The sequence below is a fragment of the Pan troglodytes genome, chromosome 2 (genome assembly GCF_028858775.2).
Source record: "Pan troglodytes isolate AG18354 chromosome 2, NHGRI_mPanTro3-v2.0_pri, whole genome shotgun sequence".
NCBI lineage: Eukaryota > Metazoa > Chordata > Mammalia > Primates > Hominidae > Pan > Pan troglodytes.
This window is the reverse complement of record NC_086015.1, coordinates 139,621,990-139,640,321: the sequence shown is the minus strand read 5'-3', so window position 1 is coordinate 139,640,321 and position 18,332 is coordinate 139,621,990. Positions and strand designations below refer to the sequence as shown.

Below are 18,332 nucleotides of genomic sequence, written 5' to 3'. Positions count from 1 at the left end.
CAGGAGAGGTCCATGAAGTCAAAACTATTTTTACAATAAGATCAAGATGTTATTTCCTTTTTACACTCTCATTCTCTTGCAAGTGTACAGGTGGAGTATTGGTGTCATAGCAAGGAATATTCATGTTATCTACAGAGATTATTAAACTATACCTTCGTTTCCCAAACTACTTTGTGAGACTGGATTTTTTTCATATATTTCAATGAAAACAATATATTGTAACAATGCAAAGCAGATAGGAAAATTCAGTTGTTTTCTATTAAGACAGACATTAAAGAGATTTGCAAAAATGTAAAACAGTGCTACTCTTAATAAATATTCTTTCCTTTAGAAAATTTATTTTGAGGCCAGGCGCGGTGGCTCACACCTGTAATCCCAACCCTTTGGGAGGCTGAGGCGGGTGGATCACGAGGTCAACAGTTCAAGACCAGCGTGGCCAACATGGTGAAGCCCTGTCTCTACTAAAATACAAAAATTAGCCAGGCGTGGTGGCAGGCGCCTGTAATCCCAGCTACTTGGGAAACTGAGCCAGGAGAATCACTTGAACCCGGGAGGCGGAGGTTGCAGTGAGCCGAGATGGTGCCATTGCAGTCCCGCCTGGGCAACAAAGCGAGACTTCGTCTCAAAAAAAAAAAGAAAGAAAGAAAGAAAATTTATGTTGCGGCCGGGCGTGGTGGCTCACACCTATGGTCCTAGCACTTTGGGAGGCAGAGGTGGGCAGATTGCCTGATCTCAGAAGTTCGAGACCAGCCTGGGCAACATGGCAAAACCCCGTCTCTACTAAAATACAAAAAAATTAGTCAGGCATGCGCCTGTAGTCCCAGCTACTCAGGAGGCTGAGGTAGGAGAATTGTTTGAACCCAGTAGGTGGAGTTTGCAGTGAGCCGAGATCACGCCACTGCACTGCAGCCTGGGCAACAGAGCAAGACTCTGTCTCAAAAAAAAAAGAAAATTTATTGATAATTGGTTACCGTGGCTCAGACCTGTAATCCTAGCAGTATGGGACACCAAGGCAGGTGGATTGCTTGAGTCCAGGAGTTTGAGACCAGCCTGTGCATCATGGCGAAACCCCGCCTCTACTCAAAGTACAAAAATTAACCAGATGTGGTGGTGCATACCTGTAGTCCCAGCTATTTGGGAGGCTGAGGTGAGAGGACCACCTGAGCCAGGGAGGCTGAGGCCTCAGTGAGCCGTGATCACACCACTGCACTCCAGCCTGAGTGACAAAGTGAGACCCTGTCTCAAAAAAAAAAGAAAGTTTGTTTCTTTTCAGAAAGTTTTATTATTTGTTATGTAATAAATTTTTAAGTGAATTAATAAGTATTTTATAAACATTTCTTAGTTTTAGTTTCTAATATGATAGTATTGAGAGATATAACCCACATAAGGAAAAACTCTTTGGGACTCTTAGTAACTTTTAAGAGTATAAAGAGATCCTGAGAACTAAAAACTCTGAAAACCTCTGCCCTAGAAAAATGCATGCAGAGTGCACCAAGACACATATATAAGCATGTTAATCGCAATATGATCCATAATGGCCTAAAACTCAAAGCAGTGTAAAAGTTTATCAATGATAGATGAATAGGGAGTATTCTAAATATTACACGGAACTAAAAACTAATGAACTCTAGGTACATGCAACATCAATAAATCTGAAACATAAATGTTAAATGAAAAAAGTCAGACTCAAAGTAATACATATTGTATGATTACGTTTATGTACTGTTCAACGATATGCGTAAAAAACTAGGAATGCAGACTTAGGTAATTAAAATATACCAATTCCCAAATAATCCATAATAACTGTTGCCCTTGGGAGAAGAAAGATAATTATATTGGGAGGAGGTGCTGGCAATGTTTTATTTCTTGATGTGGGTGGTGGTTACACAGGTATTTTTGCTTTATGTTCATTAAGCTTTATACTCATAAATGTGTATTTGATATGACTGTTTTCACATTAAAATACTTTAAAAGAAGTAGAAATTTTCTTATAAAATGTGGGTAAATATTTTAGATTCAGTTATTTCAACTATAAAATTTGGATAAAAATAATTTCATCAGTCTCCTTTTAAAAATTTGACTAAGTAAAATATTCATGACACTACATTTTTGTTTAAACATAGTGCTATTTCAGTCTGTATTTATTCCCATATGTTGTGTCTTTATTCTCCAGATTGATACATTGGTTTGTCCTTTCTAACCAAGTATTTTATACATTCTCATTAATTATACAAAAATTTGGACTTGAAGCTATACTATAAAATAATAACTGTGGTAAATATTATCTTAGCACGGTGCAAACAGATGATCTCATTTTTTTGAATTTTTCATTAAAAAAATTTTTTTTCATTTGATACAGATAGTCGTGCAAGCACTGCAGTGTTCCCATTATTCGATTCTTTGGCAGTTGGTGAAAATTACTGATGGCTCTCCTTCCAAAGTAAGTAAGAGTTTCTGTAGGCAGAAGGGTTATTACTGAAATAATAACCTTGCTTAACTATTTAATAATTTATTATTATCAGTTATTGTATAATATAAATTATTGTAATATTTAATAAAATATATGATTATTACCAGTTCTTGGTTTATCTTATGAGTAAGTATACATTTACCTCTTTGGGAAGAGCCAAAATCTTCAAGCAAAAGACACATGGTTATGTGTGTGTATATATATGTACACACACACACAGATTAAAACTTCTTATATAAAATCACTGTAGTAGACACAAGAGCTCTGATAGGTAACATGCTATTAAAAAGAATAACATTGAGGCCATGCACGGTGGCTTACGCCTATAATCCCAGCACTTTGGGAGGCCGAGGCAGGCAGATCACTTGAGGTCAGGAGTTCAAGACCAGCCTGGCCAATATGGTGAAACTCCATCTCTACTAAGAATACAAAAATTAGCTGGGCATGGTGATGCACACCTGTAGTCCCAGCTACTCGGTAGGCTGAAGCAGGAGAATCACTTGAACCCGGGAGGTAGAGGTTGCAGTGAGCTCAGATCACGCCACTGCTCTCCAGCCTGAGCGACAGAGTGAGACTCTGTCTGAAAAAAACAAAAAAAAACAAAAAAATTAGCCGGGTGTGGTGTTGGGTGCCTGTAATCCCAGCTACTGAGGAGGCTGAGGCAGGAGAATCGCTTGAACCCAGGAGGCAGAGGTTGCAGTGAGCCAAGATCGCGCCATTGTACTCCAGCCTGGGCAACAAGAGCAAAACTCCATCTCAAAAAAAAAAAAAAAAAAAAAAAGAATAACATCATTGAAAGATAGTAGTATGATACCTAGAGACACAAAGTGAACAACCCTCTTGAAGTTAAAAACAACTTAAAATGTATCCATGACCATGCAAAACAAAGAAAAATGTGGGCTAGGGATTAAATGAAAGAAAGTAAGATCAAGAAAGCCAAAAAGAGCACTGAAGCCTGCTTTACCTTGAGGATGTTTCTCAAGGTCCATCCAGGATAGAATGTCTCATAGGTGGCCACATCTCCCAGATAATTTTGGGATCCTAACGACCTGCTCTTACCACAGGGGTGAACTAGAAATAAACGCACTCCAGTTTCCTTCAGGGGCTGGGGGATTATAAGGAAAAGAGTCTGTCTTAAAATTTGTCATTGATTAAAATGAGGAAAAATAAATCTCCCATGAAAGTTTATGACTTAGCTTTTGCATAGGTTTTCACCTGAATTCATACTATTTTGATGGTAAAAAAAAAAAAGAAAAAAAGTTGAGATTTTGATTAAGTGTTCTATAATGGTGGTAATCCCCAACCACCTAACAGAATCAAATCTAAATATCTTCTGAAGGAACTTGCCTTAAAGAATTTTCCACAAGTAAAACCTTAAGCAAAATGAGCTCACAGCAAAAATATCACTCATGAAAACAACCATGAAGAGAATCAGACAAAAAATACTTCACATTGGAATTATCTGACACAAATATAAATGTTTCAGTTATTTCATGTAATAAGAGGCCTGAACATGACTAAGAAGTAAACATTTGATAAAGAACCAAATAAAGATATTAGTATGTTTGTGTATCTCCTCTTAACAAAACAAGCTGTTTAACCAGTAAAGATGAGTAATGCATTTGCATATAGAACAAACAGCTTGATATGGAGTGTTATTTTTTCAGAGTAAGAATTTTTTTTTCCTTTCTGAGTAACAATTTGAGGATCTCTGCATTTAGAAAGTAGTAGGATTTTTAAATTCTTTTTCATTAGAAGAATGGTAATATATTGGTTAGCCTCTTGGTTTTTCTCTTTTATTAATAATTTCAGTCTTGAAAAACAAAAATAACAGTTAACCTTTTATTAGTAATGAAAGCCACTTTAAAACTGTGTTACAGCCTGGTGCGGTGGCTCGCGCCTGTAATCCCAGCACTTTGGGAGGCCGAGGTGGGCAGATCACAAGGTCAAGAGTTCGAGACCAGCCTGGCCAGTATGGTGAAACCCTGTCTCTACTAAAAATACAAAAATTAGCTGGGTGTGGTGGCAGGCGCCTGTAGTCCCAGCTGCTTGGGAGGCTGAGGCAGAAGAATCGCTTGAACTCGGGAGGCGGAGGTTGCAGTGAGCCAAGATCATGCCACTGCACTCCAGCCTGGGCGATAGAGCGAGACTGTCTCCAAAAAAAAAAAAAAAAAAAAAGGCCAGGCGCGGTGGCTCACGCCTGTAATCCCAACACTTTGGGAGGCCGAGGTGGGCGGATCACAAGGTCAGGAGATCGAGACCATCCTGGCTAACACAGTAGTGAAACCCTGTCAATACTAAAAATACAAAAAAATTAGCCGGGCGTGGTGGCAGGTGCCTGTAGTCCCAGCTACTCAGGAGGCTGAGGCAGGAGAATGGCTGGAGCCCAGGAGGTGGAGCTTGAAGTGAGCGGAGAGATCGCGTGGCTGCACCCCCGCCTGGGCGACAGAGCGAGACTCTGTCTCAAAAAAAAAAAAAAAAAACTGTGTTACACTGGGCCTGGCGGCTCACGCCTGTAATCGTAGCACTTTGGGAGACCAAGGTGGGCGGATCACCTGAGGTCAGGAATTCCAGAACAGCCTGGCTAACATGATGAAACCCTGTCTCTACTAAAAATACAAAGTTAGCTGGGCATCGTGGCGCACATCTGTAATTCCAGTTACTTGGAGGCTGAAGTACGAGAATCGCTTGAACCTGGGAGGCAGAGGTTGCAGTGAGCCAAGATCTTGCCACTGCATTCCAGCCTGGGTGACAGAGCGAGCCTCTTGTCTTTTTTTGAAATGTTATTTAATATAGTAAAGTCAAAGGAGATTGAATTTATATATTAAAATTTGATAGGAAGGGTTTAATGATTTTACACAATTGCTTTTATTCTCACCCTTCTGATTGAGTTTTAGATAGTTTTTCCCACAGACATCATTTTTGTTGAGTTACTTGCATTTTGGCTAAATATTGATTATTGCATTTAGTAAATTTAGAATATGTTATTCCATAAAAATTCAGCATAATTGATAGTTAATTCCTCCTTGTAAATCTATTAATAATTTAAATTTTGTCTTTTTTTTAATTGAGATGGAGTCTCACTCTGTCACCTAGGCTGGAGTGCAGTGGTGCAATCTTGACTCACTGCAACCTCTACCTCCCGGGTTCAAGTGATTCTCCTGCCTCAGCCTCCCGGGTAGCTGGGATTACAGGCGCATGCCACCATGCCCGGGTTTTTTGTATTTTTAGTAGAGACTGGGTTTCACCGTGTTGGCCAGGCTGGTCTTGGACTCCTGACCTCAAGTGATCCACCCACCTCAGCCTCCCAAAGTATTGGGATTACAGGTGTGTGCCACTGTGCCCAGCCTAAATTTTGTCTTTTTACAACTATATTCCATAATTGGAATAAGAATCTCTATTCTTCAATCGACTTCTTTGAATATTTTCTATTTTTTAATCTTTTTACAGCAGAATTATTTTGAAATTCCTTGCCTTTTTTGTCTGACACATTCTCCTAATAAAAGATAGTTTTATTTTTGTATTAGTCATATTACATATTTCATTGGCAATGCAGATTTTGTTACCAGAACTGATTTTGTTTTGTTTTATTTTTGAGACAGGGTCTCACCCTGGTTGCCCACTGTCACGGCTCACTGTGGCCTCAACCTCCTGGGCTCAGGTGATCCTCCCACCTCAGCCCCTGAAGTAGCTGGGACTACAAGTGTGTGCCACCACGCCTGGCTACATTTTTTTTTTTTTTTTTTTTGAGACAGAGTCTCGCTAGAGTGCAGTGGCATGATCTTGGCTCACTGCAGTCTCCGCCTCCCAGGTTCAAGCGATTCTCCTGCCTCAGCATCCCAAGTAGCTGGGATTACTGGTGCCTACCACCATGCCTGGCTAATTTTTGTATGTTTAGTAGAGACGGGGTTTCACCATGTTGGCCAGGCTGGTCTCGAACTCCCAACCTCAGGTGATCTGCCTGTCTTCGCCTCCCAAATTGCTGGGATTACAGGTGTGAGCCACCACACCCAGCCACGCCTGGCTACTTTTTTATATTTTTTGTAGAGATGGGGTTTCACCATATTACCCAGGCTAGTCTCAAACTCCTAGACTCAAGCAGTCCACCCGCCTCAGCCTCCCAAAGTGCTGGGATTACAGGTGTGACCCACTGATTTTCTTTATGCCAGAAAGAATGCTGCAGCATCTTTTATGTGTTTTATTCAGTTAATTACAATTTATAGTTTTATGTGCATTTATAGCATATGTGGAATTTTTCTTAGGTATTTGTCTCTCAAGTTATTTCTTCTCATTTTGAAGTTGTTGGTAGTTTCTTTAAAAGTCCAAGGTATATTCAGTAGTCATCGTACATCAGTTCTGTCTATAATTTTAAAATGGTTCTCTAAGTGATAATCTTCAAAAGCATGAATTTTTAAGACACATGCAAACTTTAAAAATTCATGTTTCAGCTGGGTGCAGTGGCTCATGCCTGTAATTCCAGCACTTTGGGAAGCCAAGGCAGGCGGATCACGAGGTCAAGAGATAGAGATTATCCTAACCAACATGGCGAAACCCCGTCTCTACTAAAAATACAAAAATTTGCTGGGCGTGGTGGCATGGGCATGTCCCTGTAGTCCCAGCTACTCAGGAGGCTGAGGCAGGAGAATCGATTGAACCCAGGAGGCGGAGGTTGCAGTGAGCCAAGATTGCATCACTGCACTCCAACCTGGCAACAGAGCGAGACTCCGTCTCAAAAAAAAGAAAAATCCATGTTTCAGGCTGGACACAGTGGTTCATGCCTGTAATCCTAGCACTTTGGGAGGCCAAGGTGGGCAGATCACTTGAGGTCAGGAGTTGGAGACCAGCCTGACCAACATGGTGAAACCCTGTCTCTACTAAAAATACAAAAATTAGCCAAGTGTAGTGACACATGCCTGTAGTCCTAGCTACTCGGGAGTCTGAGGCAGGAGAATCGCCTGAACCCACAGCAGGTAGAGATTGCAGTGACCTAAGATTACACCAGTGCACTCCAGCCTAGGCAACAGAGTGAGACTCTGTCTCAAAAAAAAAAAAAAAAAAAAAGATGAAGCGTAGGAAGGGACTTTGTTGTTGTCATTACCTTATTGTTTTACATTTTGTTTGCTCGTTTGTTCATTTGTTTGTTTTGAGACAGAATCTTGCTGTGTTGCCCAGGCTGGAGCTCAGTGGCATGATCTCAGCTCACTGCAAGCTCCGTCTCCCAGGTTCAAAGGATTCTCCTGCCTCAGCCTCTCCTGAGTAGCTGGGATTACAGTCACCCACCATCATGTCCGGCTAATTTTTGTATTTTTACAAAAGTTGGCTCAGTTTGTAATGCCAGGACTTCTGTGATAATGCACCTAAAACTCTATCCATTTTTTCCCCTTAATTTTTTTCCCGAAGTTTAAATGTAGTATGGTAGATACTGGGATTTTTATATATGTTAAATGTATTTAATATTTGTAATGTTGGTCATTTAGAAGCAAGCTGAAAGTTTGTTACGTAAAGTAATTTTGTATTATTTTGTTGAGAAAATGTTAAAATGAAATGGGTCATTTAGATAGTGAGGGAGCAAGCCAGCCAACCATTATTTGTTTTTCTTTCTGTAGTCATTTATACAGTTATAGAAACATTTAAATCTCTCAAGAGGTCACATATTTTTATTAATAAAATATGCTTATTATTTTTTGTTATAAAATACAAGGTAGAGTTCTCATAAATTTGAGCTCTCCTACTTCAGCATATGCTCATTATAAAAGAAGAAATACAAAAATAGTAATATAAACAAAATAAAACTGACTCTTACCACGTGTAGATAACCACTGTTAATATTTTGGTGTATTTTCTTTTTTTTTTTTTTTTTTTTGAGACGGAGTCTGGCTCTGTCACCCAGGGTGGAGTGCAGTTGCACAATCTCGGCTCACTGCAACCTCCATCTCCCAGGTTCAAGCAATTGTCCTCCGTCAGCCTCCCCAGTAGCTGGGACTACAGGCGCATGCCACCACACTTGGCTGACTTTTTGTATTTTTAGCAGAGACGGGGTTTCACCGTGTTAGCCAGGATGGTCTCGATCTGCTGACCTTGTGATCCACCTGCCTCAGCCTCCCGAAGTGCTGGGATTACAGCCATGAGCCACTGCGCCCAGCCTGGTGTATTTTCTTTAGTGCTTTTTCTTTAGTATATTTGTAATTTTATTGAGATTACAATGTACTTTCAATTTTTATCTTCTCTTCAATTAACATATTTTCTTCAGTTATTAAGAAAGGTTTATAGAGAATATTTTTTAAATATGCATAATCTATTGTGTAGCTATACCGTAATTTATTTTACCTCTCTCCGCTCTTAGATATTTGGGTTTAAATATTTTTACTAATAAAATTAATGCTGTGATGATGGGCACTCTGGTGCAAAAAGCTTGTTCTGTGTTTTTCATTGTTTCATCTTGTATTATATTCTTAGAAATGGAATTGCTAGGTCAATGATTGTATATACTTTTAAGGTTCTTGATGCATACTGCCAAATCGCTTTTTAAAGAGTACTTTTCTAAAATTTTTTTTCTTTTCTATTGTCATAAACACTCATTCAGGAGATTATGAATGGTAGTTATAATTGAAGTTTAAATTCAAGTTATAATTTAACTCAACAGTAAACACTATTAAATAAAGTTTATGAGAAGACTATATCAAGAAAAAGCTTTGATCGTTATTTGAAATGGAAGTGCACTGGGTTTCACCAATAGGTTTCCCTCTGTTCCCCTGATTCCCAGAGTTGGAAGCTCTGGGGCAGTCTTACAGGTCATGCTAAGTATACTTTGCTCCAGTGCCCCCTAGTGCTGGTCCTGTGGAAGTAACCTTCATTTTTTCTTTGTAGCAGAAAACATCCTTCTTCCTTCAGCTCCTTCTGGACATATACAAAGACATTTAAAGAGCCAGGCAAATAAGAGTTAGGGCTAAAATGGGCCGGGCATGGTGGCTTACGCCTGTAATCCCAGCACTTTGGGAGGCCGAGGCGGGCGGATCACAAGGTCAAGAGATCAAGACCATCCTGGCCAACATGGTGAAACCCTGTCTCTACTAAAAATACAAAAGTTAGCTGGGCATGGTGGCGTGCGCCTGTAGTCCCAGCTACTTGGGAGGCTGAGGCAGGAGAATCGCTTTAACCCAGGAGGCGGAGGTTGCAGTGAGCCAAGATTATGCCACTGCACTCCAGCTTGGCGACAGAATGAGACTCTGTCTCAAAAAAAAAAAAAAAAAAAAAAAGAGGGCTAAAGTAATGCCCTATTACTTTCTTTGGCCTGCGGATCTAGAATTTATCCTTATTTTTTTTCTCTCCTGGGAGGAGCTGTCCTGCTTTCTGTAGTCTTATATTTGTGCTACTCTCTCTGCCTTACCCTGCATGTTTCTATTCTAGACTGCAATAGGGAGGGCCTGGGCCAAACATCCCTACCTCTGGACCCTCACCCTGTTTCAAATCCTTTATGTCAAAGAAAGTCAATATACCCTAGGTAGCTACAAGTCCAATTATTATTGAGGTATTTAGTTGTAAAATTTGTCCTTCCATCACTGTCTTGACTAAATGTTCTCCTCTGAAAATTCCAACTTGTTGACCTGCAAACAGACTGGAGAAAAGAGCAGTAAGGGTGAAGGTGGGACTGATAGTGGCCAAGCCCCATGAGAAGACATGTTTAACCTTGCTATCCTTCCCACAAACATGCATTCCTACAAATGTGTTAGAAATAGGCTCAGATGTGTAAAAATCTACAGGCTGCTTTCTGTAGCTCTTTCTTTCCTCTTCCCTACCCATTCCTTCAGAATAGCAGTGAGCAAGAGATAGCTCATTAGAGTCCTGGCCCGGAATTCCTGTAATTACAAAATACAGATAGCAACTCCCTATCTGCAGAGTTAACTGCTTTGAGACGAAGGGAGTGGGGCCAGGCGTGAGAAATAATAGCGATCCTCGTAGGAACAAATTTTTAGTCGCATGTAAGCATTTTATTTCACTTCTTTTCTTAGAGAATCTTTGCCCCCACCTTTTATTTATTGGAAATTCTGTTCCATTAGTTAGTTCTAAGCCTTTCCTTTCGGTCGTTCCATGACTCCAGAGTTGTTCTTTAATACATGTGTTCCTGTTAATATTATGTCCAATCACAAGTGCCTGATTGGCTGGTCTAGAAAAGTTAGAGAAGAAAGATACAGGTCTTGTTTAATATCCATTTCATGTTCAGCTCTCAGAATATTCATTTAAAAGAATCTGGAATGTAAAAGTAGGTGTCTATTCATACCAAATTCAGAACTTCTCCAAAATTATATTCAACCCAATATTTTAAAATTCTCTGAAAACCAGAAATAAATATCTTCGATTTAGAAAATGACTTACAAGTCATGGTTTCAGCATTCCATTAAGAGTACCATGTTGTGTTTGCAGCCCTGTTCCTGAGCCCCTAGACATAGAGGCTTGCTTGCTGGTAGGGAATCCCCTCTTTAAAAATAGCATAAGGGGCCGGGCGCGGTGACTCACACCTCTAATCCCAGCAATTTGGGTGGCCAAGGTGGGCAGATCACAAGGTCAGGAGTTCAAGACCAGCCTGGCCCATATGGTGAAACCCCATCTCTACCAAAAATAGAAAAAATTAGTTGGGCGTGGTGGCGGGCACCTGTAGTCCCAGCTACTCGGGAGGCTGAGGCAGAAGAATCGCTGGAACCCGGGAGGCAGAGGTTGCAATGAGCCAAGATCATGCCACTGCACTCCGGCCTGGGTGACAAAGTGAGACTCCATCTCAAAAAAAAAAAAAAGAAAAAAAAAATAGCATAAGGCCAGGTGCGGTGGCTCACACCTGTAATCCCAGAACTTTGGGAGGCCAAGATGGGCGGATCACCTGAGGTCAGGAGTTTGAGACCAGCCTGGCCAACATGGTAAAACCCCATCTCTACTAAAAATACAAAAATTAACCAGATGTGGTGGCACACGCCTGTAATCCGAGCTACTCAGAAGGCCGAGGCAGGAGAATTGCTGGAACCCAGGAGGTGGAGGCTGCAGTGAACTGAGATGGCACCACTGCACTCCAGCCTGGGCGACAAAGCAAGAATCCATCTCAGAAAAGAATAATGATAAAAATAAATAAATCCAGCCTGACCAATATGGTGAAACCCCGTCTCTACTAAAAATACAAAAAAATTAGCCAAGTGTGGTGGTGTGCGCCTGTAGTCGCAGCTACTCAGGAGGCTGAGACAGGAGAATTGCTTGAACTGGGAGGCGGAGATCACACCACTGCACTCCACCCTGGGTGACAGAGTGAGACTCAGTCTCAAAAAAAATTAAATAAGCAAATAAGTAAATAAAGCATAAGGCCTTCTCAGCCTCACTAGCCTGTCCCCAGTGAATGCTGTTTTTACTTATTAAGAGACAGTTGCCTCGTTTACAAATATCCAAACTTCTTAAGACATTTAATACTTCATGATCTAAGTAACAAGGCAGGACCAAGATAATTAATTCTAAGTAACAAGTATTACATTGTAAAAATATGTTTTCACTAAGCTTATCAGAAGCCTAAAACAATATTAAGAATATTTAGACACTTTGGGAGGCCGAGGCAGGAGGATTGGTTGAGGCCAGGAGTTCAAGACCAACTTGGCCAACATAGTGAGATCCCATCTCTATTTTTTAAACTTATTATATATAAAAAAAGAATATTTAGACAAAACATAACACTTTCTAGTACAGAGATTTGAGATTTCCTCCACCAAAGTTAATGATAAAAGAAGTTTCCTGTCAGGTTATTTATTTGAGTAAAAAAGAAATGGGTATCTTATCCTGCTTAATATCCCCTAAGTGATACAGTAATCATTTTCCTTACTACAGTAGGTTTTTCATTAAAAATTGTTTTTCCTAATAAGTAACAGTTACTAGTTGTTTGTTAAATTACTTCTTCTTGCTTACACAATTTATCTATGTAAGTAGCTCCCTGCCAGGTGCGGTGGCTGATGCCTGTAATTTCAGCACGTTGGGAGGCTGAGGTGGGCGGATCTGGAGGCCAGGAGTTCGAGATGAGCCTGACCAACATGGTGAAACCCTGTCTCCACTAAAAATATAAAAATTAGCTGGGCGTGGTGGTGTGTGCCTGTAATCCCAGCTACTCAGGAGGCTGAGGCAACAGAATCGCTTGAACCCAGGAGGCGGAGGTTGCAGTGAGCCAAGATCGCACCACTGCACTCCAGCCTGGGCAACAGAGCGAGACTCCATCTCAAAAAAACAAACAAACAAAAAAGCAGCTCCCAGTTCTTCTGTTTCCAGCATTTTGTGTGTGTGTTGGAACATGGTCTTTGGAGTTAAAATTGAGTTTGAATTTTTACTCCACTTCTTACCACCTGTGGCAAGATAAGCAAGGTACTTCACCTTGAGCTTCACTTTCCTGATATATAAAATGAGAATGATACTCACTGCTGGATAGGTTTGTTGAGAAGATGAAATTGAAAGAAGTGTTTGAATTAACAGTAAATGTTATTTTGTTGGCATTAAGTCGCAGTCCTAATCTTTGTTTTTGTAGTCTTCTCCCCTGCTCAAACCAAAATGAACTGTTGAACTATTGCCTGAGGCCATGGGCATACATAAACATACTTGATGGGTAGTGTAGGTTTGGGATACAGCGTGATAGATTTAGTCCTCCATCTGAATTTTTGGGATAATTTGGGAATTCAAGTCTCTCACTTTGGTCCTAACAGTCACTGCTTTTCCCCTGTTCCTCTGACTCCTTCTTTAGCTTCCTTCATCTTTGTATACTACAGGAAAGAAATCAGAAGATGTTTTGGAACTACAGTAGGCAGCTTAAGGGTTCCTGGATCATAAGTGGATTAGCCTTTGAGGCAATGGCAGGAGTCAGCAGGTGGGGATTCAGATCGCCAAGAGCAGCAACAACACTGAAAACTAGGTATTACATTTGGGGTTTAAATATCAAATAGTCGTTTTATTATATATTCACAAAAGCTGCACACTCTCCCTCTATCCCTCTGAAGAAAGTTGCCAGTAGCAATTACTCTTAGAAGAAAACAATCTCAGAAATACAGCATAGTGTTTACCCTTCTACAATGGTGGGGCCTTTTGTGTCTTGTTCTTTTTGTCACTTGTTCCAAGTGAATGAATTTAGTTCTGTTTTATATATAGTATGGATAATGACTTACTTCAGGTGAAAAGTAATTTAATGAGCCTTGTTATATATTAGTCACTGTGGTAGGTACAAAGAAACATAATACAGTTTGTCTCCAAAGATCTTTATAGCTCAGAACAGGCTCAGCAGACTTCAGACCATGGGCCAAATCTGACCTGATGTGTTTTTGTAAATGATGTTTTATTGGAACACAACCATACTCATTCATTTATATACTATCTAGGACTATTTCATGCTACACTGACAGTTAAGTAGTTGGATCCAGACCATATGGACTGCAAAGCCTAAAATATTTACTATCTGATCCTTAACACAAAAAGTTTGCCAACCAGTGGCCTAATAAGTTAACTTCTTTACCTTGTGTACCAAACTTTGTCAGTTAGAAAAACGTATTTGCCTATTCTGGGTAAGCAGAAGTTTAGTTTTGTGCTGCCTTTTCATCCTGAAAATTGATCACTAAATTTTTAGCAGGCTTTATTTTTGTATTCTGAGAATTTTTATCTGGTCTAGGTCCTTGTTTTGCTACTTTACTGTTTATTTCTGCCCATTCCAAAAATCTATATTTGTCAGATAATGTTGAGCTAAAGTTTTATGTGTTTACTAATTAGTTTTTCCATGGCTTCATTTTCTGACTGTGATTATGTTAACCGTATTTCATGGTTATGGATGAAAACACAACTAAATTTGGTCCTCCGCTAGCCGTGTAAAATTTTGGAACAAAGCCTGGGCAACATGGTGGTACCTGGTCTCTACAAAAAAATACAAAAAAAAAAAATTAGCTAGGTGTAGTGGTGTGTGCCTGTAATGCTTGCTACTATTGTGGAAGAAAATTAAAAGGAATCACACATTTAAAATCTATATACTTCTGTTTTTGTGTGTATAGGAATTAAACTCCCTTACCTTTCCTCACTGACTGTAATCATATAGTTTGCTGTTATGGGTCAGTCTACATTTAAAGATCTTTTTTCTTCCTAAGATGTCAAATTTGAGCCTTTATGCCTTTAGGAAAGCTTCTTTCTAATATAGCTTATATGATAAATTCACCATCTTAATTGTGCCTTCCATATTTGGGGTTCTTCATTGTTGATATCTTGCTGACAAGACTTTTATTTTATTTTTATTTATTTATTTTTGCGACAGAGTCTCACTCTGTTGCCCAGGCTGGAGTGCAATGGCACGATCTCGGCTCACCACAACCTCCGCCTCCTGGGTTCAAGCAATTCTCCTGCCTCAGCCTCCTGAGTAGCTGGGATTACAGGCGTGCACCACCATGCCCAGCTAATTTTTTTTGTATTTTTAGTAGAGACGGTGTTTCACCATATTGGCCAGGCTGGTCTCAAACTCCTGACCTTGTGATCCGCCTGCCTCGGCCTCCCAAAGTGCTAGGATTACAGGCATGAGCCACTGCGCCCGGCCAAGACTGTATTTTAAAAACGTCAACTTAATTTGTTGAAAGAGGTTTCTCTTCTTGGCCAAGCATGGTGGCTAATGCCCGTAAGCCCAGCGCTTTGAGAGGCTGAGGCGGGAGGATTGTTTGAGCCCAGGAGTTCAAAGTCAGCCTGAGCAACATATCAAGACCTTGTCTCTACAAAAAATATAAAATTAGCCCAGGTGTGGTAGCACACATCTATATTCCCAGCCCCTTGGGAGGCTGAGACAAGAGGATCACTTGAGCCCAGGAGGTCAAGGCCGCATTGAGCTGTGATTGTGCCACTGCACTCCAGCCTGAGAGACATAGTGAGACCCTGTCTCTTTAAGAGGTTTCTCCTCTTATCTTGGTTAGTAGATCACTGATAAACTGAAACTATTTTAGCCCTTTTATATATGGGTATATGTAGGTTTCAGTCTTCTAATTCTCGGTTTCACTAGATCTACCAGGAAGCAAAAACCTTAGTCAATCTAATAAAGCTACTTGCAAAATGGATACAAAATATAACCAAGATACCATGATTTACATCTCAGTGTGATCTTACTACTCGAGCCATCTGAATTCCTTTCTGCAGCTACTCTAGGAAAAAGTTGGTTTTCTGTAGAGACAGGGTCTCACTCTATTGCTCAGGCCAGAGTGCAGTGGCACGGTCATGGCTCACTGCAGCCTCAATCTCCCAGGCTCAAGAGATCCTCCCGCCTCAGCCTCCTGAGTAGCTGGGACTATAGGTGCATGTCACCACACCTGGCTGATATATTGTAGAGACAGGTCTTGTTTTGTTGCCCAGGCTGTTCTTGATCTCCTGGCCTCAAGCGTTCCTCCTGCCTCCCCCTCCCAAAGTACTGGGATTATAGGTGTGAATTCCCCCACCCAGCCAGAAAAAGTGCTTTTGATGCCATGCTGCTTTCTAAAAATAAGATAAAATATTGGTTTCATTTAGGAAAAAGAAAATTTGAAAGGAAGCATCAATATAAGGACATTTTATATGAACTAAGAGAAGTAGATAAAGTAGCATAGATTACTCTTCTGTATTCACCCATTAGCTTCAGTTCCCACTCCTGTAATCCAGGTAATCTGACTAGAAAGGGGATTTGCGGAAGTAAAATTCCATTGTATTCTAGTTTCTTAAAATGACAGTCTGTATAATCAGCATATCTTGTTCTTGTATTATTCTTTTTCAGTGTCTAGTGAGTTAACTGGCTTTTTTGTTTATATATAAATATATTTGAGTAATTCAACTTTCAAATTTCTTACTTACTTTTTTTTTTTTTCTTGAAATGGAGTCTCACTCTGTTGCCCAGGCTAGAGTGCAGTGGCGTAATCTCAGCTTACTGCAACCTCCGCCTCCCAGGCTCAAGTGATCCTTCTGCCTCAGCCTCCAGAGTATGGGACTAAAGGCGTATGCCATCACGTCTGGCTAATTTTTTTGTATTTTTGGTAGAGATGGGGTTTCACCTGTTTGGCCAGGCTGGTATCAAACTCTTGACCTCAAGTGATCCACCCACCTTGGCCTCCCAAAGTGCTAAGATTACAGGTGTGAGCCACCACGACTGGCCTCAAATTTCTTTTTTTTTTTTTTCTTTTTCTTTTTGAGATGGAGTCTTGCTCTGTTGCCAAGGCTGGAGTGCAGTGGTGCAGTCTTTGCTCACTGTAACCTACACCTCCAAGGTTCAAGCAGTTCTCCTGTCTCAGCCTCTGGAGTAGCTAGGACTACAGACATGTGCCACCACACCCGGCAGTTTTTGTATTTTTAGTAGAGATGGGGTTTTGCCATGTTGGCCAGGCTGGTCTCGAGCTCCTGACCTCAGGTGATCCACTCACCTCAGCCTCCCCAAGTGCTAAGATTACAGGCGTGAGCCACCACACCCAGCCACATTTCTTACTTTCATAATGCTGCCTGTCTCTGCAAGTTGCCACATATTAATTTTATCATATTAAAGAGTCATTATAGCATACTGGTTAAGACCACAGTCTGGAGGCAGACTGCTTTTGTTATTTCACTTTGCTACTTAATGGCTGTGTGTCTTTGGGCCTGTTGCTTAACATCTCTGTGACTGTTTCTGTTTCTTTTTTTTTTTTTTTTTTTTTTTGAGACGGAGTCCTGCACTGTTGCCCAGGCTGGAGTGCAGTGGCGTGATCTCGGCTCACTGCAGGCTCTGCCTCCTGGGTTCATGCCATTCTCCTGCCTCAGCCTCCCGAGTAGCTAGGACTACAGGCGCCTGCCACCACGCTCAGCTAATTTTTTGTATTTTTAGTAGAGACGGGGTTTCACCGTGTTAGCCAGGATGGTCTCGATCTCCTGACCTCGTGATCCACCCACCTCGGCCTCCCAAAGTGCTGGGATTACAGGCGTGAGCCACCGCGCCTGGCCGTACCTGTTTCTTTATACATAAAGTGGGGGTGATAATACCAATACCTATCACAGTTGTAAGGATCAGTTGTTAATCTGTGAAAAATTTAGATTAGTGCCTGGCAAGTAGTAAGTGTGGATAAATGTTAACTTTTATTATTATTGTATTCTGGCCCAGATAAAATGAAGTAAGTTAAGCATATTTACTTTTTTTCATAATGAATTACAGCTATTATAGCAGATGAGAAGTGACAGTATCCATAATATGAGGAATGTAACTTTTTTCAAGTTAAAAAGCAGTCAATGATATATTTTAAAAGAATTCATAGTAAGTGTGCTAATTTTCACCTATTTAGAGCAAGCTCTTATAATTTGCCCTATTCCAAATCTTTTTATATTTCTTTTTATTTTTCTCTTGAATATTATCTATTGTTCTTTAAGGGGCATTAAGAGTAAAGCTAACTCTATGAGACTTCTTTGTTTTCTTGCTATTGGAGTCTTAAATTGGCAAATCCTGAACTAATTTCAAAATCTTGATGTAACACCCTGAAAATTTATAGATACTTACTATCACATGACCCAGTAATGGCAGCCTTCCTCAACTTGAGCAAAATCACAGTCTTGGGAATCATAATTCCCACTACTTAAATGAAATGAAGTATAGTAACAGGCCAACATCATGAAGTGGATGAATAAAAGCACTGAGTTCTGAAATTTTCAGGAACCTAAATTATCTTCCCAACTGTTCAAAGGATTTACTATAAGAGATTAACTAACTTTGTTAAGTATACAATATCTGTGCTTATTTACCCAAATCTGTCAGTATGTATAATTCTCTCAGTGGAAGATAGTTACAATTAAATTAACTTTCTTGAGCACTCAAATAATATTTAGTTTGCATCCAAATCTAGGCCAAACTTTATTG

At 40.3% G+C, this 18,332-nt stretch overlaps 1 protein-coding gene across 14 annotated transcripts in view; it reads left to right on the top strand.

Moving 5' to 3' along the window:
• The window catches only part of STAG1 (STAG1 cohesin complex component), a 408,398-nt gene that overhangs the window by 343,529 nt on the left and 46,537 nt on the right, over nucleotides 1–18,332 (top strand). For all 14 annotated transcript variants that reach the window (XM_016942000.4, XM_016942001.4, XM_009446530.5 and 11 more), the window contains one exon: nucleotides 2,360–2,440. In XM_016942000.4, coding sequence (XP_016797489.1) covers nucleotides 2,360–2,440 — 81 coding nt within the window. The remainder of the gene's footprint in view (nucleotides 1–2,359; nucleotides 2,441–18,332) is intronic.